The sequence below is a fragment of the Thalassophryne amazonica genome, chromosome 1 (assembly GCF_902500255.1).
Source record: "Thalassophryne amazonica chromosome 1, fThaAma1.1, whole genome shotgun sequence".
In the NCBI taxonomy this organism is placed as follows: domain Eukaryota; kingdom Metazoa; phylum Chordata; class Actinopteri; order Batrachoidiformes; family Batrachoididae; genus Thalassophryne; species Thalassophryne amazonica.
Window position 1 is genome coordinate 174686784 of NC_047103.1, and position 22746 is coordinate 174709529.

Below are 22746 nucleotides of genomic sequence, written 5' to 3' on the forward strand. Positions count from 1 at the left end.
TATTGAGCACTGACCAGTATGACCATTTTACTTTCAGTATTCCATCACTGTGTGTGGTAAATCCCAGATGCTGAACAATATGAGATTCTCTGGTTTGCTTAAGTTACAGCTGCCTTATACTGACCAGTCAGGTTTAGTCTATGTTGCTGCACCAACTGCCCTACAGAACCACTTTGGGTTCTGATACGAAAACGCCCAGCCAGACATCCCAGTGTCCAGAAAGTAGCAACTATCTGCTGAGGCTGGTCATCCTCTTTTTGCTTTCTCTGTGATTGTGGTCACCAACACCGAGGCATCTGCATGCTGGCTCACGCTCAGGAAAACGCATCACTTAATGACAGTGAGGTAGGTAATCCCGCCGTCAGTGAGTCAAGTCCGACCACGCATTAGTTGGACGGCTGTGGTCGGAGGTTTACATATACTCATTGTGGGAGTGAATGTTATGGTAATTTTGGGCTTTTAATGATGTCTGAACTGTTCTTTTGCCAGGGTGGAATGATTGTACAGCAAACATCATCAATGAGAACTGGGTGCACAAGAATTTATTTTGGATCTTCTCTAATCCACACAGGGTCAAACTTATACATACGGTACACTCTCTTAAATCTTTCAGTAAGTGGTGCGGAAGGTTCTATAATGCCTTTTTTATGTGACAAGACCTGTTAACTAACCAGTTAATGATCATGACTAACTGCAACTGAATGACTGACTAAATTATTTCTTCATTGATTTTTTTTTTCTTTGCATTATTGATCTTCCTGAAGGCTTCATATGAACATTAACTACATAATGAAGGAACTTTAGTTTTTGAGACCTGTAACTCCACTGTTTTTCTGTTCATCTCAGACGATCCAATGATTTCTTTTTTAATCCTCAGAACAATGGGAAAGTCCAAGGAACTCAACTTTGCGACTGCGCAACCGGATTGCAGTAGGGAGCAGATGGAGAGTATTTTGTGCGGAGCTGGGGAAGAGAATGATGACAATTCTTACAAGTGTGTGGAGTAATGGCCACAGCCCATAAAGAACAACAAATAAATTAGAGCACCGTGCCCGTAGTGTGCAAACCTCCACCAACACGAGTTTCCAATTCCACAAATTTTTACCTTGGAAAAATTTTCAAGGTCAAAGAAAAAGGTCTGTGAGAAGTGGCTTTTCATAAGCTAAAATGTAATTTTATATATATATATATATATATAAATCAGAAGGGCTTTTCTATAGTAAGCCCCTTCGGCTGTTCCCTTGTTTTCACTTGGGGTCGCCACAGCAGATCCAAGGTGGATTTGCATGTTGATTTTGACACAAGTTTTACGCCAGATGCGAAAGGGCTTTTCGATGTCAAAATCAAATATCCACTACATTGGAATTAGTTCTTGCCTATCAGGATATGAAATAAATGGAATGGTAAATGACTGCATTTATAATCGCGTTTTTCCATCTGCATCAGACGCTCAAAGTGCTTTACAATAATGCGTCACATTCACCTCAATGTGAGGGTGCTGTCATACAAGGCGCCCACTACACACCAGGAGCAACTAGGGGATTAAAGACCTTGCCCAAGGGCCCTTGGTAATTTTCCAGTCAAGCTGGGATTTGAACTGAGGATCCTCTGGTCTCAAGCCCAACACTTAACCACTAGACCATCACCTCCCCTGTAAAATCCTCTGTAAAAATTTCATAATGACGTGAAAAATTGTGGGTTACAGGCTTTTCACAAACAAACAAACATGGGTGAAAATATAACATCTGCCCAACTTTGTTGGCAGTGGTAACAAGCAAGATGTGACAGGTTGGAACCAACAGTTGAGATGAGGGTTTTTCAGTTGCCTAGAAGCATACATTTGCCTGGATGCAGATTTTGTGGGGAAAACTTCACTGGGAAGAACTTCTCTGCACTAAACAAATTTTCCAGTCTGGCAAGGAACTCAGTGAAGACCTCAGAAGAAGAATTGTAGAGTTACACAAGTTGGGAAGGTCTCTTGGAGCAATTTCTAAACAACTGCAGATTCCAAGATCATTAGTTCAAACAATTGTACGAGGGCTGTCCATAAAGTATAGGTCCTTTTTATTTTTTCAAAAACTATATGGATTTCATTCATATGTTTTTACGTCAGACATGCTTGAACCCTCGTGCGCATGCGTGAGTTTTTCCATGCCTGTCGGTGACGTCATTCGCCTGTGAGCACTCCTTGTGGGAGGAGTTGTCCAGCCCCTCGTCGGAATTCCTTTGTCTGAGAAGTTGCTGAGAGACTGGTGCTTTGTTTGATCAAATTTTTTTCTAAACCTGTGAGACACATCGAAGTGGACACGGTTCGAAAAATTAAGCTGGTTTTCAGTGAAAATTTTAACGGCTGATGAGAGATTTTGAGGTGATACTGTCGCTTTAAGGACTTCCCATGGAGCGAGACGTCACGCAGCGCTCTCAGGCGGCGTCATCAGCCTGTTTCAAGCTGAAAACCTCCACATTTCAGGCTCTATTGATCCAGGACGTCGTGAGAGAACAGAGAAGTTTCAGAAGAAGTTGGTTTCAGCATTTTATCCAGATATTCCACTGTTAAAGGAGATTTTTTTAATGAAAGACGTGCGGACGGGTCCGCGCGTCGGGACGCAGCCGGCGCGGTGCGGCGGCACAGGAAAAACACCTCCGTGTTGATAACCATTTGTAAAATCCAGGCGGCTTTTGATGGCTTTCAGTGGAGTGAGTATATGAGAAATTGTTTAACAGCTGGACATGTTCCAACTTGTCCTTAAGGCTTCCAACAGAGGTGTTTTTCCTGTGGCAGAGCGTCGCGGCGGCTGCGAGCTGACGCGCGGACCCGTCCGCACGTCTTTCATTAAAAAAATCTCCTTTAACAGTGGAATATCCGGATAAAATGCTGAAACCGACTTCTTCTGAAACTTCTCTGTTCTCCCACGACGTCCTGGATCAATAGAGCCTGAAATGTGGAGGTTTTCAGCTTGAAACAGGCTGATGACGCCGCCTGAGAGCGCTGCACGACGTCTCGCACCGTGGGAAGTCCTTAAAGCGACAGTATCACCTCAAAATCTCTCATCAGCCGTTAAAATTTTCACCGAAAACCAGCTTAATTTTTCGAACCATGTCCACTTCGATGTGTCTCACAGGTTTAGAAAAAATTTTGATCAAACAAAGCGCCAGTCTCTCAGCAACTTCTCAGACAAAGGAATTCCGACGAGGGGCTGGACGACTCCTCCCACAAGGAGTGCTCACAGGCGAATGACGTCACCGACAGGCGTGGAAAAACTCACGCATGCGCACGAGGGTTCAAGCATGTCTGACGTAAAAACATATGAATGAAATCCATATAGTTTTTGAAAAAAATAAAAAGGACCTATACTTTATGGACAGACCTCGTATATCAGTACAAGTTAGTCAAATGTGTCACCACTTCGCCAGTGTCTGGAAGAAGATGCACACTGTCACCCTCAGATGAGAGCAAATTGGTTTGGATGTTCAGTAACAACCCAGGAACCACCAAGGCTCAGGTCTGCCATGAACTGGAAACTGCTGGAACACCTGTGTCACTGTCCACAGTCAAGCAAGTTTTACATCGCCATGGACTGAGAGCGTGCCGAGCAAGAAAGACGACCCTGGTCCAAAACGACACCTTCAAGATAGACTGAAATCTGCAGCTGCCCATATGGACAAGGGTTTATGGTCAGACAAAACAACAATTGAGGTATTTGTTCACAATGACAAGAAGTATGTTTAGAGGAGTCAAGGTGAGGCTTTCAAACCTAAGAACACTGTACCAACTGTCAAGCATGATGGTAGTACCATCAGGTTCTGTGGCTGTTTTGCTGCCAGTGGTACTGGTGCATTGCACAAAGTGGATGAATAATGAAGATGGACGACTACCTTAAAATTCTTCAATGTCACCTCAAATCAACAGCTAGACAGTTAAAACTGGGCCACAATTGGGTGTTCCACCAGAACAATGATCCCAAACAGATTTTTTAAAATGTATTTTTTATTGTCAAAAGTAATTCTCGACTAGTCAACAATAAATTGTACCTGATGAGTCAACCCTGGTGAAAAATAATGCCAAGGTAGGGGAATCTCCCAGTGCCGAAGGTACACAAGAAGGTTTTTGTTGGAGGAATTTGTGCCACCTGTGGTCCAATGAGCTTGGACCTACATACTTACCCAAGAATTACAGCATTCTGCTTCTCCAAATCTACACCTCATGCTACTGTGGCTACTTTGACAGTGAACATAACAGCTAGAACCAGTTTGACCAGTCTAACGACTATGACCAGTAGTGGTCATTCTAATCAGTACTGACCAGTAGTTGGGTCAATGTTGATGACTTGCCCTCCATTATAACATGCAACCCAGAGCCTCCCATTGGCATCGACTGTCATGCCGTCTGGAAGTCCTTCCCCCTCCTCCATATAGTACACCACACGGCGGTTATCTCAGTAAAAGAGAAGATGCAGAGTAAGTAAAGATTTTTGACAATAGCCTGTTCGGTGTGTGAATTGTTTGTTTAAAATGGACATTACCCATGTGTCCAGTGGATGTGTCATAGTCAAAGGCATCGACAGTCAGAGACAAACTGTCAATGTAGAAAAATGTCCTGTGATCGAGAGACCAGTCCAATCCATTTGAGATGTCCACCTGTAGGTAGACAGATGAGACCGGTGAAGAATGGGTGAGATGGGAGAGGACAGATGAGGTTTCTATAAAGGTTTCACCTGGTCATAAAGGTTTCACCTGGTCAAAGTGCTTGGTGACAGTGAGATCAGAGGTCAGGGCGAAGAGTGACCCCTGCTTCCTCTGTACCACTGCTGGACGCTCCTCCATCCCCATGGTACCTAAAGACAGAACACATTACCATGGCAACAAAAACACATGGCGATGGATGAAACCGTTCCTACTGCTTGATATAATTAAGGCAAAGCCTTGGACCGAACATCGACATCGGTTGATGTCAATTTTTAGGTGCTCAGAATGTGAATTTCAGCAAAATATTTACTGAAATGAGCTGGGACACTGGTGATTGCAACTTGATCGCAACAAACTGTTTATTTAACAGTGAACATAGCCTTGCCTATTTGACTATCTGAATTCTTACAGAAGTATTTTTCCTTTTCTATGAATGTTTTTATGCACCAATAACACCAGAGCAAATTCCTTGTGAGAACTTACTTGGCAATAAATTTGATTCTGTTTATGATGTTACAGTGATGTTTTCATTTGTTTCTGGCAATAACATTGGCAATTACAGCAACAAAGAGACTCACGTCTCAAGAATTAGTCTGTATATATAAATACACTCAACAAAAATATAAACGCAACACTTTTGGTTTTGCTCCCATTTTGTATGAGATGAACTCAAAGATCTAAAACTTTTTCCACATACACAATATCACCATTTCCCTCAAATATTGTTCACAAACCAGTCTAAATCTGTGATAGTGAGCACTTCTCCTTTGCTGAGATAATCCATCCCACCTCACAGGTGTGCCATATCAAGATGCTGATTAGACACCATGATTAGTGCACAGGTGTGCCTTAGACTGCCCACAATAAAAGGCCACTCTGAAAGGTGCAGTTTTATCACACAGCACAATGCCACAGATGTCGCAAGATGTGAGGGAGCGTGCAATTGGCATGCTGACAGCAGGAATGTCAACCAGAGCTGTTGCTCGTGTATTGAATGTTCATTTCTCTACCATAAGCCGTCTCCAAAGGCGTTTCAGAGAATTTGGCAGTACATCCAACCAGCCTCACAACCGCAGACCACGTGTAACCACACCAGCCCAGGACCTCCACATCCAGCATGTTCACCTCCAAGATCGTCTGAGACCAGCCACTCGGACAGCTGCTGAAACAATCGGTTTGCATAACCAAAGAATTTCTGCACAAACTGTCAGAAACCGTCTCAGGGAAGCTCATCTGCATGCTCGTCGTCCTCATCAGGGTCTCGACCTGACTCCAGTTCGTCGTCGTAACCGACTTGAGTGGGCAAATGCTCACATTCGCTGGCGTTTGGCACGTTGGAGAGGTGTTCTCTTCACGGATGAATCCCGGTTCACACTGTCCAGGGCAGATGGCAGACAGCGTGTGTGGCGTCGTGTGGGTGAGCGGTTTTCTGATGTCAATGTTGTGGATCGAGTGGCCCATGGTGGCGGTGGGGTTATGGTATGGGCAGGCGTCTGTTATGGACGAAGAACACAGGTGCATTTTATTGATAAGATTTTGAATGCAGAGATACCGTGACGAGATCCTGTGCCCATTGTTGTGCCATAAATCCAAGAACATCACCTCATGTTGCAGCAGGATAATGCACGGCCCCATGTTGCAAGGATCTGTACACAATTCTTGGAAGCTGAAAATGTCCCAGTTCTTGCATGGCCGGCATACTCAACGGACATGTCACCCATTGAGCATGTTTGGGATGCTCTGGACCGGCATATACGACAGCGTGTACCAGTTCCTGCCAATATCCAGCAACTTCGCACAGCCATTGAAGAGGAGTGGACCAACATTCCACAGGCAACAATTGACAACCTGATCAACTCTATGCGAAGGAGATGTGTTGCACTGCATGAGGCAAATGGTGGTCACACCAGATACTGGTATCCCCCCCAATAAAACAAAACTGCACCTTTCAGAGTGGCCTTTTATTGTGGGCAGTCTAAGGCACACCTGTGCACTAATCATGGTGTCTAATCAGCATCTTGATATGGCACACCTGTGAGGTGGGATGGATTATCTCAGCAAAGGAGAAGTGCTCACTATCAGATTTAGACTGGTTTGTGAACAATATTTGAGGGAAATGGTGATATTGTGTATGTGGAAAAGGTTTTAGATCTTTGAGTTCATCTCACAAAATGGGAGCAAAACCAAAAGTGTTGCGTTTATATTTTTGTTGAGTGTACATATATAAAATCAGCAAGGTTTTTACTAGTAACGCCCCTTTCACACAGGGCCTGCGTAGAGTTGCATTGTGATGTGTATCTTATATGCAGGAATGGCTGCGTATGTTGCACACAGTGGGGGATGCTTGGCCCGCCTCTTCTTCTTCTGTGGTTTTTAAGCTTCCCTGCCCAGCAAAGTAGTGGGATGAATAAAAATGACCAGTGCAGGTATGTACTGATAAAAAAACCTAAAAGGATTTTACGCTGGACTGGCGTAGGGTAGCATACAATTGTGGAGGCTTGGTGTACAGTAGTGCAGTGCTACGAAGACTTGCATACAAGTAGCGAACTATTGCACAGACATACGTAGACATTAGGTCTCTCTCTTCTAAGTCCCTGTTAGTAAATTATATAATAATTGATCAACATATTGATTTATTCTGCCTTACAGAAACCTGGTTACAGCAGGATAAATATGTTAGTTTAAATGAGTCAACACCCTCGAGTCACACTAACTGCCAGAATGCTCGTAGCACGGGCCGAGGCGGAGGATTAGCAGCAATCTTCCATTCCAGCTTATTAATTAATCAAAAACCCAGACAGAGCTTTAATTCATTTGAAAGCTTTACTCTTAGTCTTGTCCATCCAAATTGGAAGTCCCAAAAACCAGTTTTATTTGTTATTATCTATCGTCCTCCTGGTCGTTACTGTGAGTTTCTCTGTAAATTTTCAGACCTTTTGTCTGACTTAGTGCTTAGCTCAGATAATTATAGTGGGCGATTTTAACATCCACACAGATGCTGAGAATGACAGCCTCAACACTGCATTTAATCTATTATTAGACTCTATTGGCTTTGCTCAAAATGTAAATGAGTCCACCCACCACTTTAATCATACTTTGGATCTTGTTCTGACTTATGGTATGGAAATTAAAGACTTAACAGTATTCCCTGAAAACCCCCTTCTGTCTGATCATTTCTTAATAACATTTACATTTACTTTAATGGACTACCCAGCAGTGGGGAATAAGTTTCATTACAGTAGAAGTCTTTCAGACAGCGCTGTAACTAGGTTTAAGGATATGATTCCTTCTTTATGTTCTCCAATGCCATATACCAACACAGGGCAGAGTAGCTACCTAAACTCTGTGAGTGAGATAGATTATCTTGTCAATAGTTTTACATCCTCATTGAGCACAACTTTGGATGCTGTAGCTCCTCTGAAAAAGAGAGCTTTAAATCAGAAGTGCCTGACTCCATGGTATAACTCACAAACTCGCAGCTTAAAGCAGATAACCCGTAAGTTGGAGAGGAAATGGCGTCTCACTAATTTAAAAGATCTTCATTTAGCCTGGAAAAAGAGTCTGTTGCTCTATATAAAAAAAAAAAAAGCCCTCAGTAAAGCTAGGACATCTTACTACTTATCACTAATTGAAGAAAATAAGAACAACTCCAGGTTTCTTTTCAGCACTGTAGCCAGGCTGACAAAGAGTCAGAGCGCTATTGAGCAGAGTATTCCTTTAACTTTAACTAGTAATGACTTCATGACTTTCTTTGCAAATAAAATTTTAACTATTAGAGAAAAAATTGTTCATAACCATCCCAAAGACATATCTTTATGTTTGACTGCTTTCAGTAATGCTGGTATTTGGTTAGACTCTTTCTCTTCGATTGTTCTGTCTGAGTCATTTTCATTAGTCACTTCCTCCAAACCATCAACATGTCTATTAGACCCCATTCCTACCAGGGTGCTCAAGGAAGCCCTACCATTAATTAATGCTTCGATCTTAAATATGATCAATCTATCTTTTTAGTTGACTATGTACCACAGGCTTTTAAGGTGGCAGTAATTAAACCATTACTTAAAAAGCCATCACTTGACCCAGTTATCTTAGCTAATTATAGGCCAATCTCCAACCTTCCTTTTCTCTCAAAAATTCTTGAAAGGGTAGTTGTAAAACAGCTAACTGATCATCTGCAGAGGAATGGTCTATTTGAAGTGTTTCAGTCAGGTTTTAGAATTCATCATAGTACAGAAACAGCATTAGTGAAGGTTACAAATGATCTTCTTATGGCCTCAGACAGTGGACTCATCTCTGTGCTTGTTCTGTTGGACCTCAGTGCTGCTTTTGATACTGTTGACCATAAAATTTTATTACAGAGATTAGAGCATGCCATAGGTATTAAAGGCACAGCGCTGCGGTGGTTTGAATCATATTTATCTAATAGATTACAATTTGTTCATGTAAATGGGGAGTCTTCTTCACAGACTAAAGTTAATTATGGAGTTCCACAAGGTTCTGTGCTAGGACCGATTTTATTCACTTTATACATGCTTCCCTTAGGCAGTATTATTAGACAGCATTGCTTAAATGTTCATTGTTACGCAGATGACACCCAGCTTTATCTATCCATGAAGCCAGAGGGGACACACCAATTAGTCAAACTGCAGGAATGTCTTTCAGACATAAAGACATGGATGACCTCTAATTTCCTGCTTTTAAATTCAGATAAAACTGAAGTTATTGTACTTGGCCCCACAAATCTTAGAAACATGGTGTCTAACCAGATCCTTACTCTGGATGGCATTACCCTGACCTCTAGTAATACTGTGAGAAATCTTGGAGTCATTTTTGATCAGGATATGTCCTTCAATGCGCATATTAAGTAAATATGTAGGACTGCTTTTTTGCATTTGCACAATATCTCTAAAATTAGAAAGGTCTTGTCTCAGAGTGATGCTGAAAAACTAATTCATGCATTTATTTCCTCTAGGCTGGACTATTGTAATTCATTATTATCAGGTTGTCCTAAAAGTTCCCTGAAAAGCCTTCAATCAATTCAATCAATTTTTTTTTATATAGCGCCAAATCACAACAAACAGTTGCCCCAAGGCGCCTTATATTGTAAGGCAAGGCCATACAATAAATATGTAAAACCCCAACGGTCAAAACGACCCCCTGTGAGCAAGCACTTGGCTACAGTGGGAAGGAAAAACTCCCTTTTAACAGGAAGAAACCTCCAGCAGAACCAGGCTCAGGGAGGGGCAGTCTTCTGCTGGGACTGGTTGGGGCTGAGGGAGAGAACCAGGAAAAAGACATGCTGTGGAGGGGAGCAGAGATCGATCACTAATGATTAAATGCAGAGTGGTGCATACAGAGCAAAAACAGAAAGAAACAGTGGATCATGGGAACCCCCCAGCAGTCTACGTCTATAGCAGCATAACTAAGGGATGGTTCAGGGTCACCTGATCCAGCCCTAACTATAAGCTTTAGCAAAAAGGAAAGTTTTAAGCCTAATCTTAAAAGTAGAGAGGGTGTCTGTCTCCCTGATCTGAATTGGGAGCTGGTTCCACAGGAGAGGAGCCTGAAAGCTGAAGGCTCTGCCTCCCATTCTACTCCTACAAACCCTAGGAACCACAAGTAAGCCTGCAGTCTGAGAGCGAAGCGCTCTATTGGGGTGATATGGTACTACGAGGTCCCTAAGATGGGACCTGATTATTCAAAACCTTATAAGTAAGAAGAAGAATTTTAAATTCTATTCTAGAATTAACAGGAAGCCAATGAAGAGAGGCCAATATGGGTGAAATATGTTCTCTCCTTCTAGTCCCCCGTCAAAACTGAAGGCTTTTTTAGGGAACTTTTAGGACAACCTGATAATAATGAATTACAATAGTCTTAGCCTTCAGTTAATTCAAAATGCTGCAGCTAGAGTATTGACGGGGACTAGAAGGAGAGAGCATATTTCACCCATATTGGCCTCTCTTCATTGGCTTCCTGTTAATTCTAGAATAGAATTTAAAATTCTTCTTCTTACTTATAAGGTTTTGAATAATCAGGTCCCATCTTATCTTAGGGACCTCATAGTACCATATCACCCCAATAGAGCGCTTCGCTCTCAGACTGCAGGCTTACTTGTGGTTCCTAGGGTTTGTAAGAGTAGAATGGGAGGCAGAGCCTTCAGCTTTCAGGCTCCTCTCCTGTGGAACCAGCTCCCAATTCAGATCAGGGAGACAGACACCCTCTCTACTTTTAAGATTAGGCTTAAAACTTTCCTTTTTGCTAAAGCTTATAGTTAGGGCTGGATCAGGTGACCCTGAACCATCCCTTAGGTATGCTGCTATAGACGTAGACTGCTGGGGGGTTCCCATGATGCACTGTTTCTTTCTCTTTTTGCTCTGTATGCACCACTCTGCATTTAATCATTAGTGATCGATCTCTGCTCCCCTCCACAGCATGTCTTTTTCCTGGTTCTCTCCCTCAGCCCCAACCAGTCCCAGCAGAAGACTGCCCCTCCCTGAGCCTGGTTCTGCTGGAGGTTTCTTCCTGTTAAAAGGGAGTTTTTCCTTCCCACTGTCGCCAAGTGCTTGCTCACAGGGGGTCGTTTTGACCGTTGGGGTTTTTCCGTAATTATTGTATGGCTTTGCCTTACAATATAAAGCGCCTTGGGGCAACTGTTTGTTGTGATTTGGCGCTATATAAATAAAATTGATTTGATTTGATTTTTACTATTATTATTTTATTTTTATCAAATACAAATAGGGCAAACGGTAAAACACATCGACAGCCACGTATTGTCACGCTGGCGACTGATCTGATGTGGAAGCAAACCGGAAGTGACATTGTCGCAACCAAATCAATTCTTCCCCCACGCTATTTTTGATCACATCATGTGACAATTCAAAATGGCGGCGCCCTTCAGTTCTAGGGCTCCTCATAGCGAATGAGGCACATACTGATCTGATGTGGAAGCAAACCAGAAGTGAAGTTGCCACGAGTGCCCTCATTCAAAATGGTGGCGCCCTTTGGTTCTAAAGGTCCTCATGGAGGATGAGGCAGATGGCCTCGGAGGATTTTTTTGCTGTTTTGTTTTGTTTTGTCATCACCCGATCATCTTGTTCGGCTGTTATCAATCAGACAGGTGGACAGACGGACCAGCAAGCAGGCGTCCAGTCACATCCACCTTCCCATCATTCAGGCGATTGTTGGGTTTGTCTTCATCAACTTCCACCATTGGCCTTATTGACTGAGTTGCCCAGTCAACAGCCACGATGCTGCGACCCACACCTGCGACATAACCACCTGAAGTCCGAGGCACGGCAAAGCCGACCATGTGACCTGCAAAAGGAATAATGAAGAAAAAAATGAAAAAAAAAAAAAACCTTTACCCATCATAAAAACATTCATTCGTTCATTCATTGCCTGACCAGTTTCCATTGACTGGACATGATTAGTTGCTGGACTCCAGCGATGGATCTTATGTCCAGCAATATCAACAAAGAGGAGCGTTTGCTCAAACTCCTCCCATACAGGCCCTTCACCAATCAGAGCACTGTCCTTCACAGCACACTCCACCTTCACTGATGACATCATTAGCTGGAAGATAAACAAAGAAAAATACAATCAGTGCCATGATTCTTCCCCACTCACCCCTTCATCTCTTTACAGAATGGTGGTGCTGATTAATGTGGAATAATAATAATGACCAAGAGGTTACAGAAGGAGGATCCTAGGTTCAATTCCCCATCAGGTCCCTGGGGCAAGGTCACAAATCTCCAAATTACTGTGTGTGTGTGTGTGATCACTGTAAAGTGCTATGTATAGAAGTACTCTATATCAAATATAATAATAGTACAGTAACAAATATTTCATTACATAACATAAAGCATGTCTCATGCGAAGGTCCAGAACATCATGACGTCTAAAGTGTTTAGTCATAACAGTGATGAAAGTGAGCCTTGGAAAAAAAACCTCAAACATTTTGGCAAGGGCCAAGGACCTGAAGCCCCTGGTTGGGGGTCTGGAGGCTCTCTGTGAAATCTCAGATGCTCTCAGATGCATTCTGGGGCATTTAAGGTTTATTTCTCAGTCCAAATTTCAGTCAGAAAAAGCACATTTTCCCATATTGTCAAGATGACAGAACTATAATCCACAGTATGTCAGATGGATTAGAACTAGGGATGGGTATTATTAAGATTTTATCGATATCGATGCAATTATCGATTTTGGCTTATCGATCTGATTCCTTATCGATTCTGTTATTGATACCCCTTGTGAATTTTCTGTATAAAATATAACACTTGTTCTTCTCTCTGCTCCTTTTCATTCAATGTCTTGTAATGTACTCACTTCTGCTTTTCTTTTAAATGAATGAAATAAATATTGAGTGTACTAAAAGTCGGCTTTACAGGTTTTCTATGTCAACAACATTTTAAATTGGTCACTGGATCCTTGATCACTGGACATAAATAAAAATAAATAAAACCTGTAGTTTTTGTCAAAAGCATTTCCTTTCAGACATTTTGGCATGAATGTCTCTCCGTACCTCTGAGCTGAACTCAGCCGGCTGCTGCACGTCAGTGCAGGACGTCTCATTTTGGGAGGAAAAAAACATTTTGATAGATTGCAGTTTGTTTGTATTACAACACTTGGAAAAAAGTGTCATTTGATTTAAACTGTGTTTCACTTTGAAGTTATTAATTCCGACTGGACTCTATCGTTCTAACTTGACTCGTCAGAGAGCCGCGCAGCGTTTGGAGCTGTGTGAACAGAACGGAGAACGATTCTCGTTTCTTTCTCCCAACAAGACAGGAGTCCCAGTTAGTAACTTTAATCTGCACAAAAGTGACTCACAATTTCACATATTCAGGGATGAAAGTGGTGAAAAACAAAAAAAGATGAAACCTAAAATTACCCCCCAACACCACCTGCAGGAAAATGTTTGAATTCTAGAAGCTCTGAAATGCAATCTGGGACTATTCCAGACAATAAACTGCAGTGAGTGCAGCATCCATTTAGTGAGAAAAAACCCAACTTTCCTTATTCAGATTCATTCCAGTAGTATTCTGCTCTTACTAGGATGCAGCAGTTTTCTAGTTTGTCAGATAGTTCTGGAGGAAATAACTGAAGAAATTAACAAATTGAAAATATGGTTTGACCGAAACAAACTGTCATTAAACTTAAATAAGACAGAGATGAAGTGGAGGTGGAAGAGTCACTAGGTGTTCACAGGAAACATTTATTTCTGTATGTATTTATTTTCATTGTTAGATGGTTTTATCTTTTCTGTTGTGTTTTGTTTCATCATGTTCTTTTTGTCTCTTTCTCTAAAATTGTATTGTAGCAGGGGTGGTGGCCAAGTGGTTAATGCAATTGGTTTCAGTTCAGAAGGCTCCGGGTTCAAATCCCACCCCTGTCACATTTCTCCATGTAATGTGGAGTTGCGTCAGGAAGGGCATCCGGCGTAAAACTTGTGCCAATTCAACATGCAAATCCACCTTGGATTTGCTGTGGCGACCCCGAGTGCAAACAAGGGAGCAGCCGAAGGGACTTACTTACTCTAAAATTGTATTGTAGCAGTATTAGTTATTATGAGTTATTATTATTACTATTATTATTGGTTTTGCTAATAAAAATAAATTTAAAAAAATTACAATTTGACTCTTTTATGACAACAAATGCTGAGCCATTATTATACAGAAAACAAATGCACACAAACATGCTGAGATGTGAACAGCTTAATGCTAACTTTAACATTGAAAACGCCATAGACATGCTAATGTGTTAGCATCTGTCCCGTTTTTAAGTTATAAAATACATCTAGCAACTGTTTCAGAAGACCATAACAGGTCAGATTAACATAAAAAAGGTAAATATTACTCACAGACATATGCACTTTAGCATTTTAGCAGGGAAAAATTAAGATAAAGCAAAATAAAAAAATGACTCAACGAAGCAACAGATTGAAGCACTGCTTCAATTGGTTCAAGGTTCAAAGCAAAGCCGTGCTGCAGAAACGTTGATTACAGACCTGCTGACACACATTAGTGGAAATACCCTGGATCTGGTTCTCGCACGGGGTATTGCTGTCACATATATTGACATCATGCCTCTTACATCTGTGGTCTCTGATCGCTCACTTATTAAGTTTACAGTTTTGCTGCCATGTTTAGTGGAACAACAACCTTATTTATCACTACAGCGATGCATCAACTCCTCAACTAAGACTGAACTCAAAGCTAGACTGCCTGATGTCTTAGCTTCACATTTGGCAAATACCCAGTCAGTAGACAGACTTGTGGATAGTTTAAACTCAGTGCTCAAAACTACACTCATGATTGCGCCACCTTTTTCGAAACCGCGCTCCCCAAAATCGCAGTCACCTTGGTTCAATGATTACCTGCGTGACCTCAAGCATAAGGCTAGAGGTCTAGAACAAAAATGGCGTTGTTCAAAATCAGAAGTATTCCACCTTGTGTGGCGTGATGCTGTCTTAGACTATAATCATGCATTATTGGCTACAAAGTGGACCTATTACTCTGACGTGATCAACAAAAACAAGCATAACTCAAAGTTCTTGTTCGACACGGTGGCAACACTTATTTAAGGACAACCACCTGTAGTTCACTCTCCTTTTACAGCACAAGATTTCCTGGATTACTTTGAGAAGAAAATAGAAGACATCAGGTTAAACATATCCCAGCATGCCTTAATCCAGCCACTACACCCTGATATTGAGGTGGGCGACATTACTGAGGTGCAAATATTTGCTCATTTTGAAATGGATACCTGCAACACGTTTCCAAAAAGCTGGGACAGTGGTATGTTTACCACAGTGTTTCATCACCTTTCCTTCTAACAACACTCAATAAGTGTTTGGGAACTGAGGACACTAATTGTTAGTGTCATGACTGGATAGAAAAGAAGCATCCCCAAAAGGCTCAGCCATTCACAAGCAAAGATGGGGTGAGGATCACCACTTTGTGAACAACTGCATGAAAAAATAGTCCAACAGTTTAAGAACGTTTCTCAACGTTCAATTGCAAGGGGTTACCTTTCACTGCCATGCTGATGATACTTAGTTATACATGCTGATAACTGCTGGTAATCTCATCCACATAAAATCCTTAGAAGATTGTCTTGCATCAGTGAGAAGCTGGATGTCTAGAAACTTCCTACTTTTAAATTCTGATAAGACTGAAACATCGGCATCAATTTGACCAGTTAACGCGTAGCCTAGGCTCATGTGTCATACATCACACTCACAAACTGCTTTCTTCCACCTGGGAAATATAGTGAAGATTCATCCCATCCTGTCTATGGCTGATGCTGAGACCCTGATTCACGCGTTTATCTCTTCTAGTTTGGACTACTGCAATGTTCCATTTTCTGGTTTACCACAGTCCAGCATTAGGGGTCTCCAACTGGTTCAAAATGCTGCAGCCAGACTTTTGACATGAAGCAGAAAGTTTGACCACATTACACCCATTTTGGCGTCTCTTCACTGGCTTCCTGTCCCAGTGAGATCATATTTTAAGGTTCTGCTACTAGTCTATAAAATTGTTCACCGACTGGCACCTCCCTACCTAGCTGACCTAACTAAACCCTACGTACCGGCCCGGGCTTTACATTCTCAGGGTGCAGGACTACTTTGTGTCCCTAAGGTGAATAAGAAGTCTGTGGGTCACAGAGCTTTCTCTTATTGTGCCCCTGTTCTGTGCTTTATTCTGTGTTTGCATTGATACATTATTCTGTGACAGCATCTGTGATGCTTTTTACTGAATGACAATAAAAACGAGTCTAAGTCTTGCCTGTCTGTCTTTATTCTCACTGTTCTTAGTTGGGGGAGCAACCTGTCTGGTTCATTCCAATAACAAACAAGACTCCAGCATGCTAACTAGTTACGCAGCCCCGTGTGCTCGGTGTCAACTTCTTCGAGAGACAAGTGGCATTATGACAGAAGTGAAAAAGAACGCAGACATGAAAACTCCAGCCGTATTGTTTAAGCCTGCAGCAAACCGCTGTTTGGTACCTGCAGTCTTTGACTCCAAGGCATGTGCTCTCAAAACCGCAAGACAGCTTATTTGTACATGTTCAATAAAGGCCCCAGATCAAACAATCAATCAATCATAAATAATTAAAACTAACGTTTACAATATTTATGTTTTAATGGCGTCTGCAGGGGGCCTTGTGTGTGTGTACATGTTAAATTTGTCTAAAACTAAATTGATGTTATTTGGAAATTATAAAAAAGACATACAAATTCAGTTAAATATACATGGGGTAAACATATAGCGTGTCAAAGAGAATAAGTTTTTAGGTGTCATTATTGATGAAAAAATTAATTGGAAAGCTCATATTCAGCATATTCAAACAAAGGTATCAAAAAGTATTGCAGTATTAAATAAAGTAAAGCATGTTCCTGATTGCAGAGCACTACATACTCTGTATTGTTCATTGGTTGCTCCCTACCTGACTTACTGTGCTGACGTTTGGGGCAACAATTATAAAACTACGTTACAATCATTATTCATTCTTCAAAAAGGAGCATTAAGGACAATTCATAATGCAGGTTATCGAGACCACACCAACCCACTGTTCATTAAATCTCAAATATTAAAACTTAATGATATGATTTCATTCAAGACTGTTCAATTAATGCACAAAGTAAAAAATAAACAAGTGCCATTTAGAATTCAAGAATATTTTACTGAGAGAGAAGGAAAAAATCATTTACGGGGCTTGTATCATTTTAAAATTGCTGGCGCTCAGACGACGAGGAAAGGTTTCTGTGTCTCCATGTGTGGCCCTAGATTATGGAATAACCTGACAGAGGAACTCAAGCAATGTCCAAATATCAATCAGTTTAAAAATCAATATAAAAAAATATGTTTTCAAGATATATATCTAATGAAGTACAATGAGTTTTGTGTTGTCAGTTGTAATTGTGAACTTGTTCAGTAACATTCATTCATGTATGGGCGTGTATATATATATATATATATATATATATATATATATATATATATATATATATATATATATATATATATATATATATATATATATATGTGTGTGTGTGTGTGTGTGTATAATTATGTATGCATAGGTGTATGCTGGTGTGTGTATATATGTATGTAAATATGTATGTAGACGAAGACACGGTATTCACTTGATATGTTTATGATACTGGGATTTGAGTTTGTGTTGTTAAATGTGTTTGTATCATGGCCCATGCAGAGGGTCACCCCTTAGAGTCTGGTCTGCTTGAGGTTTCTTCCTCAATACATCAGAGGGAGTTTTTCTTTACCACTGTCGCCTGTCTGCTTGCTCTGGGGGTTGGTAATGTGTACATATGTATGTATGTATATAAGGGGTGGGCGTTTCTAAGCTTTGTTTCTGCTCACCCCCTTTTGGGTCACACGTGTGCTGGCGTGTTGTCAGACTGCACTCTACTGGTGGTTGGTTCTCACTGCGGTATTGTATCACTTCCTGTTCCGGAGCACAGCGGTGTTTTGCTGTATCTGTTAGCTGTTTAATCTGCGCAGTTAGACTGATCTAGTTAACTAGATAACGATTTGTTTCCCAGTGTAATCTTCACGTGCCTTAACTAAAGCACTCCTGCTGAATCACCTCTAAATTATTTACACATTATTCACTTTGTGTGTTTTTAGGAATCCGCTAGCTTAGCGCAGCTACTAGCTCTTAGCCGATTTAGCATGCCGGCTTCTCCTGTCTCTCCTGCACTTTTCTGCTCTGGGTGTGAAATGTTTAGTTATTCCTCGGCCTCCTTTAGCAGTAATGGTACTTGTAATAAGTGTAGCTTATTCGTAGCTTAACATTGTACATTAACATTGAATCGGTGTGTAACTTTGCAAAAACAATGTCGGACTCTGTAGTTTTCTCTGGGCCCCTCCCCAATCGGACCGGGAGTGACATGTTTAGCCGCATGTTCTCCTTGAATTGCTAGCTGTCTGAGTGGTGTCCAAAAAATGAGGTGGGCTTCATAGATAATTGGCAAAGCTTCTGGGGAAAACCTGGTCTTGTTAGGAGAGACGGCATCCATCCCACTTTAGATGGAGCAGCTCTCATTTCTAGAAATCTGGCCAATTTTCTTAAATCCTCCAAACCGTGACTATCCAGGGTTGGAACCAGGAAGCAGAGTTGTAGTCTTACACACCTCTCTGCAGCTTCTCTCCCCCTGCCATCCCCTCATTACCCCATCCCCGTAGAGACGGTGCCTGCTCCCAGACCACCAATAACCAGCAAAAATCTATTTAAGCATAAAAATTCAAAAAGAAAAAATAATATAGCACCTTCAACTGCACTAGAGCATGACATGGGAGTGGATTTTCACTCCTGTCCCATCCTGCTCCCACTCAAAATCAGTCCCACTCCCGTATGTCTCGCGCCGTGATGATCAATCAGGGACTGGTGACGTGGAGATGTCTGGAGTTTGACTGAAGATGTGAACATGTCGTGTATCTGGTAGCAGCCTGTCAGCAGGACTTATGTCTCTTTTGTCCTTTATTTCACAATTATGACAGAGTTTTTGGAGCGAGCAGCAGCATCACAGCAGGGGGAGCGGAGTTTTTTTTTTTTTCTTTACGTGCGCGCGCGAGCGAATCGTCTGTGGACAATATTTTATTAATTAACTACACAGATGTATAATAAAACAAATGGTGACTGGTTTATAAACACAATTATGACTGAGTTTTGGGGGGAAGAGCGAGCTGCAGTACCACAGCAGGCAGCAGAGGTTCTTATTTTTTTATTTATTGTTTACATGTGCGCAAGTGAACGGAACAGTTGGTCCTCAAACTGGGTCCTGCAGAGGCGGAAGGACCGCTGAAAGCGGCCGTCATCTAGACACAGCTCCTGAAGCAAGTAATGATACTGATAATGAGCTTTCCACAACAACTCACTCCGTGTTATCAAGGTCCGTCATGTTAACTTGACTGACAACCGTAGCCGGCGAGCGGAATTAAAGCTCCTCCTATTTGATGACACACCAGGGCGAATTTTCGCAGCAAAAGCAGAGCGACACACCGGGCGAAGGAGGTGCGTCCGTCGCCACGCGACCCCCGCAAATTTGTAGCGTCTGATCGCACCTGGTGTGCACGCGGCATTAAATAGATGAAAATCATCTATTTTTGGCATTCCCGCTCCTGCCCGCTCCCGTTCATTTTTATTCCCGTCCCATCCCAATCACGGAATTGATAAAATTTTGACTCCCATCCTGCAGGAATCCCACAGGAATCACGTGACCCACGGGAATTCCCGAAAAATGTCATCCTCTAAACTGCACCACAGACTAAAACATTTAAATGTGGTCTATTAAACATTAGGTCTCTCTCTTCTAAGTCCCTGTTAGTAAATGATATAATAATTGATCAACATATTGATTTATTCTGCCTAACAGAAACCTGGTTACAGCAGGATGAATATGTTAGTTTAAATGATTCAACACCCCCGAGTCACACTAACTGTCAGAACGCTCGTAGCATGGGCCGAGGCGGAGGATTAGCAGCAATCTTCCACTCCAGCTTATTAATTAATCAAAAACCCAGACAGAGCTTTAATTCATTTGAAAGCTTGACTCTTAGTCTTGTCCATCCAAATTGGAAGTCCCAAAAACCAGTTTTATTTGTTATTATCTATCGTCCACCTGGTCGTTACTGTGAGTTTCTCTGTGAATTTTCAGACCTTTTGTCTGACTTAGTGCTTAGCTCAGATAAGATAATTATAGTGGGCGATTTTAACATCCACATAGATGCTGAGAATGACAGCCTCAACACTGCATTTAATCTATTATTAGACTCAATTGGCTTTGCTCAACATGTAAATGAGTCCACCCACCACTTTAATCATACTTTAGATCTTGTTCTGACATATGTCATAGAAATTGAAGACTTAACAGTATTCCATGAAAACCCCTTTTTGTCTGATCATTTCTTAATAACATTTACATTTACTTTAATGGACTACCCAGCAGTGGGGAGTAAGTTTCATTACAGTAGAAGTCTTTCTGAAAGCACTGTAACTAGGTTTAAGGATATGATTCCTTCTTTGTTATGTTCCTCAATGCCATATACCAACACAGTGCAGAGTAGCTACCTAAACTCTGTGAGTGAGATAGATTATCTCGTCAATAGCTTTACATCCTCACTGAGCACAACTTTGGATGCTGTAGCTCCTCTAAAAAGAGAGCTTTAAATCAGAAGTGCCTGACTCCGTGGTATAACCCACAAACTCGCAGCTTAAAGCAGATAACCCGTAAGTTGGAGAGGAAATGGCGTCTCACTAATTTAGAAGATCTTCATTTAGCCTGGAAAAAGAGTCTGTTGCTCTATAAAAAAGCCCTCCGTAAAGCTAGGACATCTTACTACTCATCACTAATTGAAGAAAATAAGAACAACCCCAGGTTTCTTTTCAGCACTGTAGCCAGGCTGACAAAGAGTCAGAGCTCTATTGAGCCGAGTATTCCTTTATAGTATTCCTTTATTCCTTTATGTACCACAGACTTTTAAGGTGTCAGTAATTAAACCATTACTTAAAAAGCCATCACTTGACCCAGCTATCTTAGCTAATTATAGGCCAATCTCCAACCTTCCTTTTCTCTCAAAAATTCTTGAAAGGGTAGTTGTAAAACAGCTAACTTATCATCTGCAGAGGAATGGTCTATTTGAAGAGTTTCAGTCAGGGTTTAGAATTCATCATAGTACAGAAACAGCATTAGTGAGGGTTACAAATGATCTTCTTATGGCCTCAGACAGTGGACTCATCTCTGTGCTTGTCCTGTTAGACCTCAGTGCAGCTTTTGATACTGTTGACCATAAAATTTTATTACAGAGATTAGAGCATGCCATAGGTATTAAAGGCACTGCGCTGCGGTGGTTTGAATCATATTTGTCTAATAGATTACAATTTATTCATGTAAATGAGGAATCTTCTTCACAGACTAAGGTTAATTATGGAGTTCCACAAGGTTCTGTGCTAGGACCAATTTTATTCACTTTATACATGCTTCCCTTAGGCAGTATTATTAGACAGCATTGCTTAAATTTTCATTGTTACGCAGATGATACCCAGCTTTATCTATCCATGAAGCCAGAGGACACACACCAATTAGTTAAACTGCAGGATTGTCTTACAGACATAAAGACATGGATGACCTCTAATTTCCTGCTTTTAAACTCAGATAAAACTGAAGTTATTGTACTTGTTAGAAACATGGTGTCTAAGCAGATCCTTACTCTGGATGGCATTACCCTGACCTCTAGTAATACTGTGAGAAATCTTGGAGTCATTTTTTTATCAGGATATGTCATTCAATGCGCATATTAAACAAATATGTATGACTGCTTTTTTGCATTTATGCAATATCTCTAAAATTAGAAAGGTCTTGTCTCAGAGTGATGCTGAAAATCTAATTCATGCATTTATTTCCTCTAGGCTGGACTATTGTAATTCATTGTTATCAGGTTGTCCTAAAAGTTCCCTGAAAAGCCTTCAGTTAATTCAAAATGCAGCAGCTAGAGTACTGACAGGGACTAGAAGGAGAGAGCATATCTCACCCATATTGGCCTCTCTTCATTGGCTTCCTGTTAATTCCAGAACAGAATTTAAAATTCTTCTTCTTACTTATAAGGTTCTGAATAATCAGGTCCCATCTTATCTTAGGGACCTCATAGTACCATATCACCCCAATAGAGCGCTTCGCTCTCAGACTGCAGGCTTACTTGTAGTTCCTAGGGTTTGTAAGAGTAGAATGGGAGGCAGAGCCTTCAGCTTTCAGGCTCCTCTCCTGTGGAACCAGCTCCCAATTCAGATCAGGGAGACAGACACCCTCTCTACTTTTAAGATTAGGCTTAAAACTTTCCTTTTTGCTAAAGCTTATAGTTAGGGCTGGATCAGGTGACCCTGAACCATCCCTTAGTTATGCTGCTATAGACGTAGACTGCTGGGGGGTTCCCATGATGCACTGTTTCTTTCTCTTTTTGCTCTGTATGCACCACTCTGCATTTAATCATTAGTGATCGATCTCTGCTCCCCTCCACAGCATGTCTTTTTCCTGGTTCTCTC

General features: G+C 41.4%; 1 protein-coding gene across 1 annotated transcript in view; it reads right to left on the minus strand.

Annotated features, from left to right (window-relative positions):
• Positions 1 to 22746, minus strand: part of rgn (regucalcin) — a 101485-nt gene that overhangs the window by 77347 nt on the left and 1392 nt on the right. Inside the window, exons 2-6 of the mRNA XM_034179857.1 lie at positions 12090 to 12258; positions 11818 to 12000; positions 4735 to 4835; positions 4524 to 4638; positions 4304 to 4435 (exon numbers count right to left, since the gene is read on the minus strand). Coding sequence (XP_034035748.1) covers positions 4304 to 4435; positions 4524 to 4638; positions 4735 to 4835; positions 11818 to 12000; positions 12090 to 12258 — 700 coding nt within the window. The remainder of the gene's footprint in view (positions 1 to 4303; positions 4436 to 4523; positions 4639 to 4734; positions 4836 to 11817; positions 12001 to 12089; positions 12259 to 22746) is intronic.